This window comes from Urocitellus parryii, chromosome 6 (genome assembly GCF_045843805.1).
Source record: "Urocitellus parryii isolate mUroPar1 chromosome 6, mUroPar1.hap1, whole genome shotgun sequence".
In the NCBI taxonomy this organism is placed as follows: domain Eukaryota; kingdom Metazoa; phylum Chordata; class Mammalia; order Rodentia; family Sciuridae; genus Urocitellus; species Urocitellus parryii.
In genome coordinates this window covers 103,986,116-104,003,814 of record NC_135536.1, presented here as the reverse complement: position 1 = coordinate 104,003,814, position 17,699 = coordinate 103,986,116, and the positions used below count along the sequence as shown (strand labels likewise).

Sequence of the window (17,699 nt, the reverse complement as noted above, 5' to 3'; positions counted from 1 at the left end):
ATTTCCATGAATTAGTCCTTGTCACTTGATCAATATAGATTGCATTGAGAAAAATCAAGCTCTGGACTTTCAATGCTAAGAATTAAGGGAGTGGGCATGGCTCAGTAATAGAGGATGTACTTAGCACCCACAAATGTCTGAGTTCAATTCTCAGCACCAAAAACAAAAAGCAGATTTTTGACCATGACAATAATAATAATAATAAGGATGGATTTACCCAGTAATTCAAAAGACTAGACTAAAAGATTCAGAGTCAAAGAGAGTTGGGTTAGAGCCTAGCATACCTCAGTTTCCTCATCTATAGAAAGAAATACAGTATGTTTACTTATTAGAATTGTTGCAAAGAGTAAATGGATCATGTTTATAAAGTGCTAATCAAGATGCCCATCAGCATGTCAGAAATATTGTTTTGTTAAACTAGGAATTCCAGCAGGAACAGAATAAATATTTCTTTTTTTTTTTTAATATTATTTTTTAGTTTTCGGCGGACACAACATCTTTATTGGTATGTGGTGCTGAGGATCAAACCCGGGCCGCACGCATGCCAGGCGAGCGCGCTACCGCTTGAGCCACATCCCCAGCCCATAAATATTTCTTGAATTGATAAACAATGATTATAATGGCCACTTTGTAAAGTTTTTAGTACTTTGCTTTGCCTCAAAGTTTCTCTCTGCTGTCTTTGATGTCAGATAATCATGAGCATTTCCACAAACTAACCCATGATTCATCATAGATGAAGGATGTAAATAACAGGTGTTTTCTACTAAAACATGATTGAGATTACTCTAGCAAGTGGAGTGTAGAAAAAAATTTCAAGGACTATTTGGACTATTTGGTCTAGTTCTTAAAACAGAGGTCACAGACTCAAATACTGACGGGGATAATGCTGGCTGGAGTGACATTAGACAAGCCCAGTCCAAAGAGGGCAGTCTCTACTCAATTCCTGGCAATTGATGTTGTGCAAGAATGTAGGTCTGCTTGACCTTTCAGTTTTCACTGAAAATCTAGAATCTTATTTGCACCATGAAAACTCCCAATTGTTGATTGTTGGTGAATAATTATGAAAAAAAATTAACTACAGGTTAAAGAAAACATGTTTGTGAGTCTAATTTCATTTAGGAGTTACCAGATTGTGACCTGTGCTTTAAAGGCTAGATTAATAGTGCATAAACAGGAAGAATGAGGGGGACAACACATGGAGGAAGAAAAATTAAAGTTGCTTTTGAGGTTACCAAGTATATACCAGTTTGACTGAATGGAGTAGGAAAGCAAAGAAAAGTTTAGACAAATGAGTTTCTGTGGAACATTTTGAATGATGCTATCAGGGTTTTAGGCACTGAGAGGTCATTCCTAGTTTTTGAACAAACTACTGAAATAGAGCCTAAGTTAATACTGAGGTTCAATGAACATGTGTTGGATACATAGTTACTAAACTGTGAGGGTCTGTTTTTAAATCTCTTATAACACCTGACTCACACCTGTTTACAAGAATTAGGGGTTCTCAGCCAGTTGTGGTGGCATAAGCCTTTAATCTCAGCAGCTTGGGAGGCTGAGGCAAGAGGATTGCAAGTTCAAAGTCAACCTCAGCAACTTAGTGAGACAGATCTCAAAGTAAAAGGCTAGGGATGTGTCTCAGTGGTTAAGCACCCCTGGGTGCAATCGCAGGTACCAATAAACAAACAAACAAATAAATAAAAGAGAGAGAATCAGAGGATCTATTTATTGGTAGAGTACTTATCTTATATGCCCAACGTCCTGATTTCCAATCCCAATAAAACACATGCACTTGCACGTGCACGCACGCACGCACCCCCCCTACCCCCACCCCCCCACACACAGAGAAGAATTAGGAAGATATTTTAAATAAATAAATATTATCCAATTTGATGAAGCTATATTAGAAGCATGGAAATGGTGGATATTAAATTTTGTCTGGTGGACAAGTTAGTAAAGATTTCAGAAGGAAGAAGCCTTAGCCATCTCTGAAACAACATGTATTTCTTTACTTTTTAAAGGAAATTGACACTCTTTACATGCACTTTAAATGCTTTAAGTTATACACATCATATGTCCTTATTCTCTTTTCCCTGGAAATGGAATTTTAAATACTTTTCTTTTCTTATTCCTCTTTAAATCAAAAGCAAAATCCTAACCAAAATTTCATTAAAGTTAATTAGGGAAGCAACCCTCTGAGCCCAGAGGATATATATGTAGCATATATATTTGTAGGATATATATGTAGGATATATGGTAGAGACATTCCTTCCAGAAGGAATAAGATGGGCAAAGGTATTGAAATAGGAAGTGATACATGTTTGGGAAACTAATTTCGGTTGAGCAAGGTGTGGTGGTGCATGCCTATAATCCCAGCTACTTGAAATAAAAAATGAAACAGGCTGGGGATTTGTTTTAGTGGTTTAAAAAAAAAAAAAAGCCGAGTGTAGTTGTGCAGCTGCTGGGGAAGCTGAGGCAGGAGGATCACAAGTTTAAAGCCAGCCTCAGCAATTTAGAGAGACTCTAAGCAACTTAGTAAGACCCTGTGTCAAAATAAAAAATAAAGGGCGTGATTTGTGGCTCAGGGGTAGAGCATGTGTGAGGCACTGGGTTCAATTCTCAGCACCATATAAAATAAATAAATACATAAATAAAGTAAAAATAAATAAATAAATAGATAAATAGGGCTGGGGATGTGGCTCAGTGGTTAAGTGCCCCTGGGTTCAATTCCCAGTACCTGAAAGACCCCAAGCAAAACAACAACAACAACAACAACAAATCCAAGCAAAACAAACAAACAAACAATAAGAACAATTAGCAGTGATTAAAGCCAACATGCTCTGGGGACAGATCTAACTTTGGTTGTTGAATTTGTGGTTCTTGAGCTTTCTGACTTTTGGCAAATTATTTAAATTCTTTAAACTTCTATTTCCTTACTGTCTGCTACTATTGCTATTTTTTTTCCTTTTTAAAAATTTTTTGGCCAAGGACCTGAACAGACACTTCTCAGAGGAGGACATGCAATCAATCAATAAGTACATGAAAAAATGCTCACCATCTCTAGCAGTCAGAGAAATGCAAATCAAAACTACCCTAAGATACCATCTCACTCCAGTAAGATTGGCAGCCATTAGGAAGTCAAACAACAATAAGTGCTGGAGAGGATGCGGGGAAAAGGGCACTCTTGTTCATTGCTGGTGGGACTGCAAATTGGTGCAGCCAATTTGGAAAGCAGTATGGAGATTTCTTGGAAAGCTGGGAATGGAACCACCATTTGACCCAGCTATTCCCCTTCTCAGTTTATTCCCTAAAGACCTAATAAGAGCATGCTACAGGGACACTGCTACATCGATGTTCATAGCAGCACAATTCACGATAGCAAGATTGTGGAATCAGCCTAGATGCCCTTCAATAGATGAATGGATAAAAAAAAATGTGGCATTTATACACAATGGAGTATTACTCTGCATTAAAAAATGACAAAATCATAGAATTTGGAGGGAAATGGATGGCATTAGAGCAGATTATGCTAAGTGAAGTTAGTCAATCTTTAAAAAACAAATACCAAATGACCCCTTTGATATAAGGGGAGTAAACAAGGACAGGGTAGGGACGAAGAGCTTGAGAAGAAGATGTACATTAAACAGGGATGAGAGGTGGGAGGGAAAGGGAGTGAGAAGGGAAATCGCATGGAAATGGAAGGCGATCCTCAGGGTTATACATAAGGACATATAAGAGGAAAGGAGGGGTAAGACAAGATAATACAAATGGAAGAAATGATTTACAGTAGAAGGGGTAGAGAGAGAAAAGGGGAGGGGAGGGGAGGGGAGGGGGATAGTAGAGAATAGGACAGACAGCAGAATACATCAGACACTAGAAAGGCAATTTGTCAATCAATGGAAGGGTAACTGATGTGATTCAGCAATCTGTATATGGGGTATAATTGGGAGTTCATAACCCACTTGAATCAAATTGTGAAATATGATGTATTAAGAACTATGTAATGTTTTGAACGACCAACAATAAAAAAAAAAAGAAAAAAAAAGTTAAAAAAAATTTTTTTTGTTTTGTTTTGAGATGTTGGGTCTGAACCAAGACCTTGTGCACATCAAGCAAGTCATCTCACCTGCGCTATCCCCCCCCCCTCTTGTTACTCTAATTGAAAAGGAAGTGGTGGGTTGGGGATGTAGATTAGTGGTAGAGCTGCTTGTTTATTATGGGTGAGACCCTGGGTTCAATCTCCAATACCAAATCTAGACAGTAAGCAAAACTAAAACCAAACAAACAAGAAAGTAGTGAAGATAAAGTTGTGAAGGAAAGCAATGACCAGATTACCAAGAACTTGTTTTTGTTTTTTTGTTTCATTGTTTGTTTTAGTAGGGGTTGAACCCAGAGGCATCTACCACTGAGCTGCATCCCCAGCCCTTTTTAAAATTTTTTAAAATTTTGAGACAGGATCTTGCCAAGTGGCCCAGACTGCTCTCAAACTTGCAATCCTTTTGCCTCAGCCTTCTGAGTCACTGGGATTATAGGTATGCACCACTATACCCAGCTTAGATGGTCCTTAGGACATTAGTTCAGCCATATTCAATCAGGCAGTTCATCACCATAAAGTTCTTTACCATTGCCTTGCCTATTCACAAATTGTCTTCTGCCTTGTGGTGAGCAGACCAAGCCTTTGTGCTGTAACATTAACCCAAAAAGGAAATTTAAGAGGAAAAGAAGTTTTGAGAAAGTTGATGTAGGGTTTTGTTCAGTTGGGGATGTATTATTATTATTTTTCACAGTGTTAGAGATTGAACCCAGGAACACTCTACCACTAAGCCATATCCCCAGTCTTTTTAAGTTTTTGCTTTGTGACAGAGTCTTGCTAAATTGCTCACGCTGGCCTAGAATTTGCCATCCTCCTCTCTGATTCCACAGTATATGGGATTACAGGTGTGTAACACTGCATACAGTGGGGTATGTTAAATTTGATATGGTTGTGTAACTCCAGAGACAATATGGCTGGTAAGTGTTAGATATATAATAAGAGCAATATCTAAAATTTTATGTGCTATGCATTTGTTACAGTGCTTTATATCTGTTAACTTACTTAACTCTCACAGCAACCCTCTGGCATAGGTACTACATTGCAAAGATTTGGAAACTAATGCATAGATGCCTTACTTTACCCAAGGTCATATAGTTAGAAAGAGGTTCAATGAGGATATAGATTCGGGGCTTGGATCCAGGAAAAGCACTGACTTTGCAGTCAATGTAGACATTGGTGTAGAATTAAAAACAAGGCAGATCCAGGCTTTGTTTTCATGGAGTTTATAGCTGAGTAAATCATACACATCTGAGAGTAGTAAGAAATAATCATGCAAGTGAAGAATGAGAAGATAAAAAACCAAGGATAAAATCCTCAGGAGCAATAATATTTAAGCAGTAAAGAAGAAAAAGCCCCAGGGAAGAAATATAGATGAAGGCACAGTTAAAGTAAGAGGAAAATCTGGAGAGAGCAAAGTCTTGAAAAACAATGAAGGAGTGAGTTTTGTTTTAATTATTATTAATTAAATTAATTAATTAATTAATTATTATTTGAACTCCGGGACACTTTACCACTTTATATCCCCATATCCCCACTCCTTTTTATTTTTTATTTTGGGACAGGGCCTCACTAAGTTGGTTAGGTCCTCACTAAGTTGCTGAGGATGGCCTTGGATTTGCAATCCTTTCCCCTCAGTCTCCCAAATTGGTGGCATTACAAGAATGCACCACTTATCTGGCTGTTATTTTTTATTGTGTGTGTAAGTATGTGTTACTGTGGATTGTACATGCTAGGCAACTGCCTTAACACTGAGCTACATTCCCAGCAGGGGAAAAAAAATTTAAGGAGAATATTAGCTGTCTGAGAGGTCCAGTAAGATAAGGAATGAAGGTGTTAGTGCCATTGATAACTAGCAGATCTTTAATGGTTTTAGAAAGAGTAGCTTTCTTGTCCTGATGAGGAGGCATCAAATTTCAGTGAGTGAAGTGAAATTTAAAAGCAGGACCTGAAGTTGGCTGGAACAGCAACATGCTTGTGTTCTCAGGCTGAGATAGGAGGATCACAACTTTGAGGCCAGCCTGGACAGTTTGCTGAGACCCTATCTCAAAATAAAATATAAGAATAATTGCAGGATGTAATAGAGTACTTGCCTATTATGTGCAGGGCTCTGGGTTGTAACCTAGTATTGGGGTTGCAAGGGTTCGGGGCAGGACCAGAAGTAAGGGAGACCAGAGTAGGGGAGATGAAGTAGCTGAAAATAATTGTGTGAACTGGAGTGACATCAGTGTGAAGGGAATGATGAAAGGCACAAGAAGATATTTCTAGGGAAGAATTAAAATGACTCGCTGACTAGTTAAGGGTAGAAACAAGAGGAAGAAGCATCAAAGGTGATTCTATTCTATTTTTTTTTTTTTACGTTCTGGAGACTTTTATTACAAAAGATGCTTAACCACTGAGCTACATCTCTAGCCCTTTTGTTTTTTGTTTTGAGACAGGGTCTCACTAAGTTCCTTAGGGCCTCACTGAATTGTTGAGGCTGGCCTTGAACTTGAAATCCTCCAAGCATGTATGTGGTCCTTGGTTCAATCCCCAGCACTGAAAAAATTCCTCCCATCAAAAACTGAGTATATTATTGCTGAGGAAATAATGCTATTAAAATAATTACTGCTTTTGAATGGATGTTTGTGTATTCATGATGGAAGGACAGCAGTATTTCTTTATTTTTACTTAACAAATACTGGGATAGTAATTATTATCTGATGGTTACTTTTATAATTGCTTTACATATGTTATGTAATTTGAATTTAATTATCAAACAAGCCCAGGAGTCAGGCATGGTGGCACATACCTGTACAATTGCAGTGACTCTGGAGGCTGAGGCAGGAGGATCACAAGTTCAAAGCCAGCCTCAGCAATTTAGCAAGGCCCTAAACAATATAGTGAGACCCTGTCTAAAAATAAAAAGGGCTGGGGATGTAGCTCAGTGGTTAACTGTCTCTGGGTTCAATCCCCAGTAACAAAATAAAACAATACCAGGAAACAAATATTCTTATTTTTACAAAAGAATGTTGAAGTTAGAATGGCAAAATAGCTTGGCTATATTCACAGCTTATAAAAACTACAACTAGGTGTCAAGCCCAAGCAGAGTGTGCTAGTGTAGATGTGGACTTTATATTTTCAAATTTCTTTAGTTTTTTTATTCATTTGCAAACTATCCATGACTACCTTTTTCTTTTTTAAATATCTGTTTTGGACCTTTATTTTATTCATTTATTTATATGTGATGCTGAGAATTGAACTCAGCGCCTCACACGTGCTAGGCAAGCATTCTACCACTGAGCCACAACCCCAGCCCACTATCCATGACTTCTAACAAAATAGTGGTTCAAACTTATAATATTAGAAAGCCATTCATTATGAGCTGGTATGTAATGCTATTTATGATTTAAAAATAAAAGAAATACTATCTTTTTTTGTGTGTGTGTGTGTGGTGCAGCCTGTGCATTGGAGGGAAACAAATTTGTGGTGATCACTTTGTTAACATAAAATATAGTTTTTGAATTTTTCCAGAATTTATTTATTTATATTATATGGTATTGAGGATTGAACTCAGGAGTGTTTAACCACTGAGCCACATTCCTAGCCTTTTTTATTTTTTGAGACAGGTTCTCACTAAGTTGCTTAGGGCCTCAATATATTGCTGAGGCTGGCCTCAAACTTGGAATTCTCCTGCCTCAGCTTCCTGAGTTGCTATATTTACAGGTGAGTGCCAGTTGACTTAAAGAGAAAGTCCCATTGCCTCTAATATCTGGAATTAATTATAAAAAAATACTGTACAACACTAAACATGCCACAAGATAGTCTAACAGCTAGGAAATAAAAACCTCATCGTGACAGCACATCCACAAGAAAACTTGTGATTTGCAATGTGATGTCTGCAGGTAACTGTTCCTAAGATTGGATCTTTCAAGAAAGAAAAAAATTCACGCTATTTTCTAACATGTTCTGTTGAGTCTATGCATCATATTAGAAATTAATGGACACTATAATTTCTAATGATAGTTTTGGAATTTCTGTTTGTATTTTTGAGCTTACTATAGGAATTTCAATTTATTTTCAGTAATATACCCTCTAACTCAGTCAACTCAAACAGGATGCCAAATATATGAAACTCTAATTAAATGACATCGAGAAATTCTATTTCATGAAATACGAGTGTAAAGAATCAGAGTGAATTACCGAGAAACCAAATGTGAGCTTCATGGAATTTGGAGTAACGATATATGAGGAGAGTTCATTTCAGAAATGGGACAGAGTGGCAACGGGGCTGGATATTTAGTACTTGCTATCTTTTGCAATGGCTAAGTCCTAGAGTGTGACAAATTTGTAAAGAGCTCAGGAAACTGTCTTAGCATGGTGTCGTGTCTTCTTGCTGTTTGAAGTGTCTTTACATTTACGTTTTCATCACTGGCGGCTGTCGCACCTGTGATTACTGCTTATTGGGACTACTTTTATTTATTTGGTAGTTGTTGAAGCATCAGGAGAGACAGAAAAAGAGGAAACAAAAACCTCCGTCACTCCCGAAGTTAAGGGCAAAGCTGTCACTTTTACACCTTTCACTCTCGGGTTTTAGTCCAAGGAACGTTTCCCAGAAGCTGTTAGAGCCGAGCACAGTCGTGCGAGAGCGCTCTCGTCTTGGGGCGGGACCAGAGGAAGCCCCGCCTTCCAAGACCAATCCCAGCTGTCTGCCGGCGGACAGGAAGCGGCGGCGGGCCTAGCAGCTCGGGAACCGGCAGCACGCGCATGCGCGCGCCCCTGGGGCGCCTGCGGGAGGGGGAGGGACGGGAGGTAGGGGCGCGGCCCCGCGAGCCTGTTGGGTGCCCGCGCGTCACGTGGTGAGGAAGGAGGCGGAGATCCGTGACTCGGGGGAGGGGGGTTGAGAAGAGGGAAGGAGCGAGGGAAGGAAAGCGGGGAAGGGAGGAAGGAAGCAAGTGAGGGGAGGGAGGTCCCTGTTTTGGTGGAGCTGGGAGCGTTGCCGGCCCCTGAAGTGGAGCGAGAGGGAGGTGCTTCGCCGTTTCTCCTGCCGGGGGAGGTCCCTGCTTCCCGTGGAGGCTCCGGACCAAGCCCCTTCAGCTTCTCCCTCCGGATCGATGTGCTGCTGTTAACCCGTGAGGAGGCGGCGGCGGCGGCAGCGGAAGATGGTGTTGCTGAGAGTGTCAATTCTGCTCCTCTCTTGGGTGGCGGGGCTGGGAGGTGAGGCACGACCCGGGGGCGCCGCGACCACAGCGGACCGCGAGGCGGAGCGGCGGCCAGGTTGAGCGGAGCCCAGTCGCGCCGTGCGGCGGGCGCGTCAGTCAGCCCGGCCGGCCGGCGGCGCCACTCGGGCGCGCCGCTCTCCCCGCTCCCTATTGTCCCCCGCGCCCCGACCGCGTTCCCTTCAGTGGCGGGCCGAGGAGGTTCGGTGCCTCCGGCGAGGCCTTCCCCGCCCCCACCGCCCCGGCGTTGCGGGAGGTGGCAGTCTCCTCCTCCCAGAGAAGCGAAGTCGGGAGATTCGGGTCGCCAGGCGAGAGCTGCGGAGCCCAGGCCGGCGCTGCATCCTTCTAACCTGCTTGCGGGCGGGCGCCGGCGCAGGCAGCTGCCGTGGGCTGGCGGTCCTCGCCGCCCTCGCTCAACGCTACCCTCCTCACCTTCCTCCCCAGCCCCCAGCCCCTGCCGGGTGGCCGGTTCCGGAGTCCGCTCCGCGGAGGAGCACCGCCGCGCAGACTCGGGGAAGTTGGCGATGTTTGCGGTCGGGCTCTTGTATTGTTCTTAACCCAGCGCGGCGATCCAGACCGACCCCGTTCTGCAGTGGGGCCGCCCGTGGAGTGTAGCAGTCATCTTCCGCTTGTCCGGCAAGAGTGATTTGGGTTGTCCCTACTGCCCTGCACTGAGTGCCCTAGTGTTTGAAGAGAGCGCAGGAGGGTGTGTTTGCTTCAGTGAAAACATTCTGTCGCCCAAGGGAAAGGGTTTGGTAGAGGTAGTATGTTTCGGGATGTTCTTGGATCTGTGGGCTGGATTGGGTGTCTTAGAATGCAAGGAAGATCCTGGGTGACCCAACTCCAAGAGTTTTCTTCAACTCTCAGGTGGAGTAGACGTTACTGTTTAGTCTGTGGATTGTCAAAACAATGCCCCCTCCCCTGTACAAATTGGAGTTACATTTCGCTGAAAGTCTGTACTCTTTCCTGATGACTCGAGTTTTTGAAGACAATGATTTTTATTTCCAGTATTTCCTAGGACCAGTGGCATTATTCTGTTGTTTAAAACGTTTTACTTTAGTATGCTTTTTGACTTGTCCCAAAGTATACTTAAAAGCCTTAAAGTATGTTTAAAAGCATGAAAACTTTTCATGAGTGCTTTGGATGAGTGTCTATCTGTAGCTTAATATTTTTTTGTAGCGAATTGTTTCTTTTCTTTGTCCCTTTCACTGATGACTGCAGGGATAAGTTTATTTGTCATATATTCTGCTTAGTCTGAGAGTGGTGCTGTGTAGGCAGCCGTCTGTTGTAGTTTGTTAGGTGTACATTTTAGGTTAAAAGTTGCTAATAGACGTGTACTTTTTAAAAGGATCCAATCTGGAAACCCTTTGTAAGGGCGTTTTCATTTAACGTTTGTATTTCTGTTCTAAATGTGACTTCTAACAAAAATCACTTGACTGGCTGTTCTCACTTTTTGTGATTGTAGTCAGGAATTAAGACACTTCTCTATGAGCTAATAAACACAAAACGGGAGACACTTTATTTTTTGGTACTCTGGATTGATGGGACGCTTTACCACTGAGCTACATGCCCAGCCTTTTTTATTTTATTTTTTGAGATTGGGACTTGCTAAGTTGCCAAGGCTGGCCTGTAACTTTCCATCCTGCCTCAACCTCCCAAGTTGCTGGGATTACAGGCGTGTTTCCATGCCAAACGCAGGGCCTTGCTTTGCAAGTGCTCTACCATTGAGCTGTATCTCCAGTCCTTTTTTTTTTTTTTTTAATTTTGAGACAGGGTTCCACTAAATGGTCCAGGCTAAACTTTTAAATTTGTAATCTTCTTACCTCAGCCTCCAGAGTAGCTGGAATTACAGGTAATTACAATTATCACTGTGCCTAGCTAAAATGTTAAATTCTGATGTTGTTAAGAATTTTTTCAAAAAACTAAGACAATTTTTATTTTGAAAATTTCAAAATTGTAACTTTTGAGAACATGGATATATTTTTGATTTTATTGTACCAAGTTTTATCTATTGATCTGAGCTATATATGGTCAAGTTTGTTAGATATTTATCTGATTTGTAGACTACATTTAAATTGAATATATATTTGATTTAGTATAGGAGAGAAATAAGTTTGTATAAAATTAGAAGTGTTAGTGGAAATACAGATTTAACTTTAAAGTATAAATCATTTCCAGGTACTTAATAAACTCTTGCTAGTTGCTTTCCCCTTTACAGTATGTCAATCTCTGTTATGTGTGAAATTTTTCTTCTACATATGACTGAAAGTGAGAAGTGGGAAGCTGAAAGTGAGAATTAAAAGTGTTTAGAATCCTAAACTTTCCTGATGTTGTCCATTCTTGCATATCTCATCCTGTGTTGTATTTGTAGGACCATAAAGTAACATTTCTAGAGTTCACAAAATATGTAGACATGCACTCAAATGTATACATAAAAATGCTTTTTTAAATTGTTTGTAACCACATTAGAAATTCATTGGAACTGTTTAGCTATAGCTCAAATAATTTTTATGTATGTGTGAATATTACTTTTTTTTTTGAGCCTGTGTGTGCCAGATTGGCTTTGAATTCCTAGACTTTTGTTCTCTTGCTTCAGCCTTCTCAGTAGCAGGGAATGCAGGTTGGAGCCTTTTACCTGCCCCCATAACCCAAACCCAAGTCTTGCACATGCTCTACCATTGAGTTACATTTCCAGCCCTTTTAATTTTGAGACAGGTCTTGCTACATTACTTAGGCTGATCTCAAATTTTCAATCCTGTCTCAGCTTCCAGAGTTGCTGGGGTTAAAGGCGTGTGCTTCTGTATCAGGCTGCATGTTACTTTTTTAACACAGATATACAGGGAGTTAACATCTTTCTTTAAAAATTTCATGGTGTGTTTGAGAAGTCAAAAGATATTTTAGTTGTAACAGTAAATTAATCCCATAATGTTTTGGCTTGATTAAGTGATCCATGAAATGAATTTTGGAGTGTGACATGTTTTTATATTTAAAAATCTGGTGTAAGTGCTTTGCTCTATACTATATACTTTATAAAAATAAGCTTTCTGGAAGTTTGGGCAAAAGAATTAAAAGCATTAAAGTTTAAGCTTAAGCTAGTTTTCTGACTTCTGCCAGTAAATGAGTCTATGGGATTAATGAAAGAGACAGGTGTTTGTCTTTAAGGCGCTCTGACTCTATATTTTAAACTAGAGTTTGAGAGTCCAGTTAGCTCTGTCATCTTAACAAAACCCATTTCAATGTGTCCTACATTAAGAGTATGTTCTGTAAGTACAAGACCTCTGTTAGGGGTTGAGGGGAGATAGGCATGACAGACACTTCAGTTTTCTGATGTACTTTTAATAACTTAAGCCATTCAATGGTGTGTATTAGCTTAACTCTTTAAAATTTTCCTAAAGAGGGTTGGGCAGAGGGTATAAGGGACGTTTCTATGATGTCTGTTTTGTATTAAGTGCCTGAAATTGTTAGTATTTTCATTTTTCAATAGTTGGGGGAGGTGATATTTTACAATAGGAAAAAAAGGCTTGAAGAGATTGTTCATGTAGCATCATCTGCCACTAAGTGGTGGAAATAAGACATTCATACCCAAGCCAGTGGGACCTCAAAGCCTAACTTGCTTATTTATTTATTTGTTTTTGTGGTACTGGGGATTGAACCCAGGGCCTCACACATAATAGACAATCATTCTGCCACTGAGCTATATCACAGTTTTTTTTTAAATACTTTTTTTGTAGTTGTAGATGAACAGCATGCCTTTATTTTGTTTGTTTTTAAGTGGTGCTAAGAATTGAACCCAGTGCCTCACAAGTGCTAGGCAAGTGCTCTGCCACTGAGCAACAGCCCCAGCTCTATATCACAGTTTTTAAAAAAAAATTATTTTGAGACAGGGTCTCACTTAGTTGCTCAGGCTGGCCTCAAACTCCAGGTCCTCTTGCCTCAGCTTACTGAGAGTTGAAATTGTGCATATCACACACCCAGCTAAAGCCTAGTTTTTAATTTTTTTTTTTTTTTTTTTTATATATTGCTCCCTCATGCTCTTTTTTTTGTTGTTACTGGGGATTGAATCCAGGGGCACTTGACCACTGAATCACATTCCCAGCCCTATTTTGTATTTTATTTGGGGATAGGATCTCACTGAGTTGTTTAGCACCTTGCCATAGTGGGGCTGGCTGGCTTTGAACTTTCAATCCTCCTGCCTCAGTCTCTGATGCTGCTGGGATTCTAGGCGAACATCACCATGCCTGGCCACTCACACCTTTTTTTTTTTTTTTTTTTTTAAATAATATAACTTTATTTGTTTATTTTTATGTGGTACTGAGGATTAAACCCAGGGCCTTGTATGTGTGAGGAGAGCGCTCTACCGCTGAGCCATAACCCTAGCCCCCCTTCATGCCTTTTAAAAAATAACTTATTTATTTATTTTTTATTATTAAAGTTTTGTAATTATACATAGTAGTTGTGTTCACCCTAACAAACTCATACATGCATGGAAATCTCTTTCAGTTCATGATCCTCCTACCCTTATTTTCTTCCCCCCTCCCCTCTCCCATTCTCTTCCTCCCCTTCCTCCTCTGTCCTATTCTTCTTTCTCTACTAGACTTTCTTTTGCTCATCTATTAATTTGTATTTGATTGATTCTTTATGTCATCTTAATCTTTTCCTCATGCCTTTTTGATAGTAGTTTCACACAAGCTCAAAGGTGACCTCTGGACTAAACTGCCTTAGAGATGTTTTTTATTATTTTTTTGCAGTGTCTTTTAAGTTTCAACTAGTGATCAGCATTGAAAAATCAGAAAGTTTCTCAGTGAAATTTGTGGATTTGTGAATTTGTTGGAGAAGCCTTGGAAATCCTGACTCTACTAAACTATCTATTTCGATTGCCTGGGGCTAATTAGTAGGGCCAGAGCTGCCCTCTTTGAACTGGGCATATATGTACCAGTCATTGTAGTTCCCATCATTGCTGCTTACGCTATACCTGGCCTACTTTACTCATTTTTGTTACCTGCTTGGGTCCTGTGGGCATGTTCATATCTGCTTCAGCTTCATTTTTGCATAGATGGCATTATTTAAAAATGTCCTTTTTACTGTGACTTCTTATCCAACTTTTAATACTTTTTGTATTTTTCATTTTTCTGTATTCTTAAAATGTATTAATAAACATCATGACACCTATAGTACTTTTTATACAGCACTAGGTTATTAGTTTTTCTGTTTTTTTTTTTTTTTGGGGGGGGGTGCAGTGTTGGAGATTGAATCCAGGGCCTTGTGCTCTGTCACTGAGCTACACTCCAGCCCTTTTAGATATTTTTAAAATACATGTTTCCATAATACAGGTTGAACTACCCTAATCTGAAAATTGAAGCATTTTGAATTTTAGACTTTTGCACATATTAAGAACTCCCTCCCCATGTTTTGATACTGGAAATTGAACCTAGGGGTGCTTTACCACGGAAGCTACATCCTTAGTCATTTTTATTGAGATGGGTCTCAATAAGTTGCAGAGGCTGGCCTCAAACTTCTGATCCTCTTTCCTCAGCCTCCTGACTTGCTGGGATTACAGGTGTGTGCCATTGCCCCTGGACAAAATGTGAACCACTTCTGGTTTCAGGGAGTGCAGATAAGGGATATTCAACATGTAGTAACAATTTGAGATTCTTTAAGTAAAACCAAAAATGATGACTATAATCACATCATATCTCTTTTTTTTAATATTTTTTTTTGTTATAGTTTTATTCATTTATTTTGTTTTATATGGTGCGGAGAATTGAACCCAGGCCTCACACATGCAAGGCAAACACTCTACCGCTGAGTCACAACCCCAGCCCACATCATATCTCTTTATCTTTTTTTTTTAATTGTAGTTGTAGATGGACATAATGCCTTTATTTGTTTATTTCTGTGTGGTGCTAAGGATTGAACCCAGTGCCTCACATGCCATTGAGCCGTAGCCCCAGCCCATACCTCTTTATCTTAAAGAGAAATACGAAACCATTTTTTTTTCTTCTGGGATGAGAACCACTGAAAAAAATTAGTTGAGTAAATAAAAACCAACTTAGCCTTTTCTCTTTTGGGATACAAATGTCAACTCTTTTGAAATTCAGGAAATAATATAGAACAATAAATTCAATAATAAGCCACATTTTTCTAATATTGTTGGGGAGAAGACAGGTTCAGATTCAGAAGGGTCAGGTTGAGAAAAGTACTGTATAACAAGTCATTGGGAACAGACTTAAATTTTTGGCTGGGGTTTGAGGATGTAACTCTGGTAAAGCACTTGCTTAACATGCATGAGTCCCTGGGTTCAATCCCCATCACTGCAAATAAAAATAGCCAATAATTCATTCATTCATATTCATTCTCTCTCTCTCTCTCTCTCTCTCTCTCTCTCTCTCTCTCTCTCTCTCTCTCTTTTGGTAGCAGGAATTGAACCCAGGGGTGCTTAACCACTGAGCTACATCCCCAGCCATTTTTTATATTTTTTTAGAGACGGGTCTTGCTGTGTTGTTAAATTGCTGAGGCTGGCTTTGAACTCATCATTGCCTGCCTGCCTTCCTGCCTTCTTTCCTTTCTTCGTTCCTTCGCTTCCTCCTGCCCTTCCTCCCTGTACTGGGGATTGAACCCAGGGCCTGTGCATTGTAGATAAGTGCTCTACCTCTGAGCTATACATCCCCAGTCCTTGGCTGTTTTTATTGGCAGTTTTACTAAAATGTATTATTACGTGTTTGCTATTTTTTTTAAATGATTATGGTTTAGTAAATGAGAACAACTGCTATTTTTCTGAGCTCTTTTGTAGTTTATTTTCTGGAAGCTGTTGAAATAGCTTGGTAATTGAACCTGGGAGTACTCTATTACAGAGCTACATCCTCGTCCTTTAAAACAATTTCCTTAAAAACTTTTTTGAGAGAGTCTCCTTAGTTTGTTTAGACTGGTGACCATCCTGCCTTATCCTCTAGAGTAGCTGGGTTTATAAGTGTGTGCTACTATGTCCAGCTGTTCTAATAATTAGTTTTAGCAGCATTTGAACTTTTTGATTAGTTTTTTTTTTTGTTCTGGTTTTCTTGCAGAACTTGAGGATTTCACCTTCTAATTTGGTGTTTTTATCCCCCCCTCTCCTACTTTGGGGAAACTTAATAGTTGATACATTTGCATGGAATAAATAAGTTCTGAGTCTTATATGAGATAAAGTACACAGGGTTTAGGTAGTTTTGTCTTTTTTTTTTTTTTTTGGTTTGTTTTGTAGAGTTTAATTTTGAAGTTGCTTATACTTATTAAGTGGAATGATGTTGTACTAATGTGTTTTGCTACTTAAAGTGAGGCAGGGTAGACTGAAGAGAAAGAAACTGATGAGTAACCTGGAAGACATAGCAAATGTACACTCATTTAGTTGCAAGTGGATCATGTCCTAGATCTGAATCATGAGCACTCTAGTTTCAAACTAATGTATTAGATTATTGGTACTAAACATACTGTAAAATGACCAATTATATTCTCTACTGGAATATAAACTGTAAATTAAGAAAAAGTATTGTCTCAAGTGAAAGTTAGATAACAGAGGTTTTTGATACTGTTTTATTGTTTATTTATAGTAACTAGTGATATTTTGGGTGATTAGGAAAATTTGGGTGATTTTTTAAAAATATTGTGTTAAAGTTCAGTTTCTTGTTTTGTTGGCGCTGGAGATTGAAACTGTGGTCTTATATATGCTTAACATGTGCTCTATCCCCTGGGCTACCACCCCTTGTCTTTTTTTTTTTTTTTTTTTTTTTATGATAATAGGCATGGAACTCAGGGCCTTGTGTTAGGCAAGTATTCTACCACTTTACATCCTGCCGTTTTTATGTATTTATTTTTTGAGACAGTGTCTAAGTTGCCCAGGCTGGCCTTATACTGCCTCAGTCTCCCAAGTAGGAGGGTGTATAGATATGTACTACCACACCTATTCGCCTTTGTCTTTTTCTTTCTTTCTTTTCTTTTCTTTTTTTTTTTTTTGTGATGCTAGGAATTGAATCTGGGAGTGTTCTAACTCTGAGCTATACTTCTAGCCCTTTTTATTTTATGTTGATACAGGGTCTTGCTAAGTTGCCTAGGTGGGTCTCAAACTTGCAGTCCTCTTGTCTTACCTCCCAAGTACCTGGGATTACAGGTGTGCATCACTGTGCCTGACTACCCTTGTCTATTAATTGTGTTACATTATAATGATTAGAAAAATTTTGCTAAAGTTGGTGGTAATTTTTTTTTTTGAGATGGATTTTACTCTGTTGTCCAGGCTACTCCTTTTTAAAAAAAGATTTTTTTTTCCAGTTGTAGATGGACATGATACCTTTAATTTTATTTATCTATCTATCTATCTATCTATCTATTTATTTATTTAATGTGGTGCTGAGGATCAAACCCAGTGCCTCACTTGTGCCAGGCAAGCA

At 39.5% G+C, this 17,699-nt stretch overlaps 1 protein-coding gene across 1 annotated transcript in view; it reads left to right on the top strand.

The window, feature by feature from the left end:
- Nucleotides 1-8,994: 8,994 nt before the first annotated feature.
- Nucleotides 8,995-17,699, top strand: part of Adam10 (ADAM metallopeptidase domain 10) — a 148,972-nt gene continuing 140,267 nt past the window's right edge. Inside the window, exon 1 of the mRNA XM_026384834.2 lies at nucleotides 8,995-9,280. Within this exon, the coding sequence (XP_026240619.1) occupies nucleotides 9,226-9,280 (55 nt within the window). The 5' untranslated portion in view covers nucleotides 8,995-9,225. The remainder of the gene's footprint in view (nucleotides 9,281-17,699) is intronic.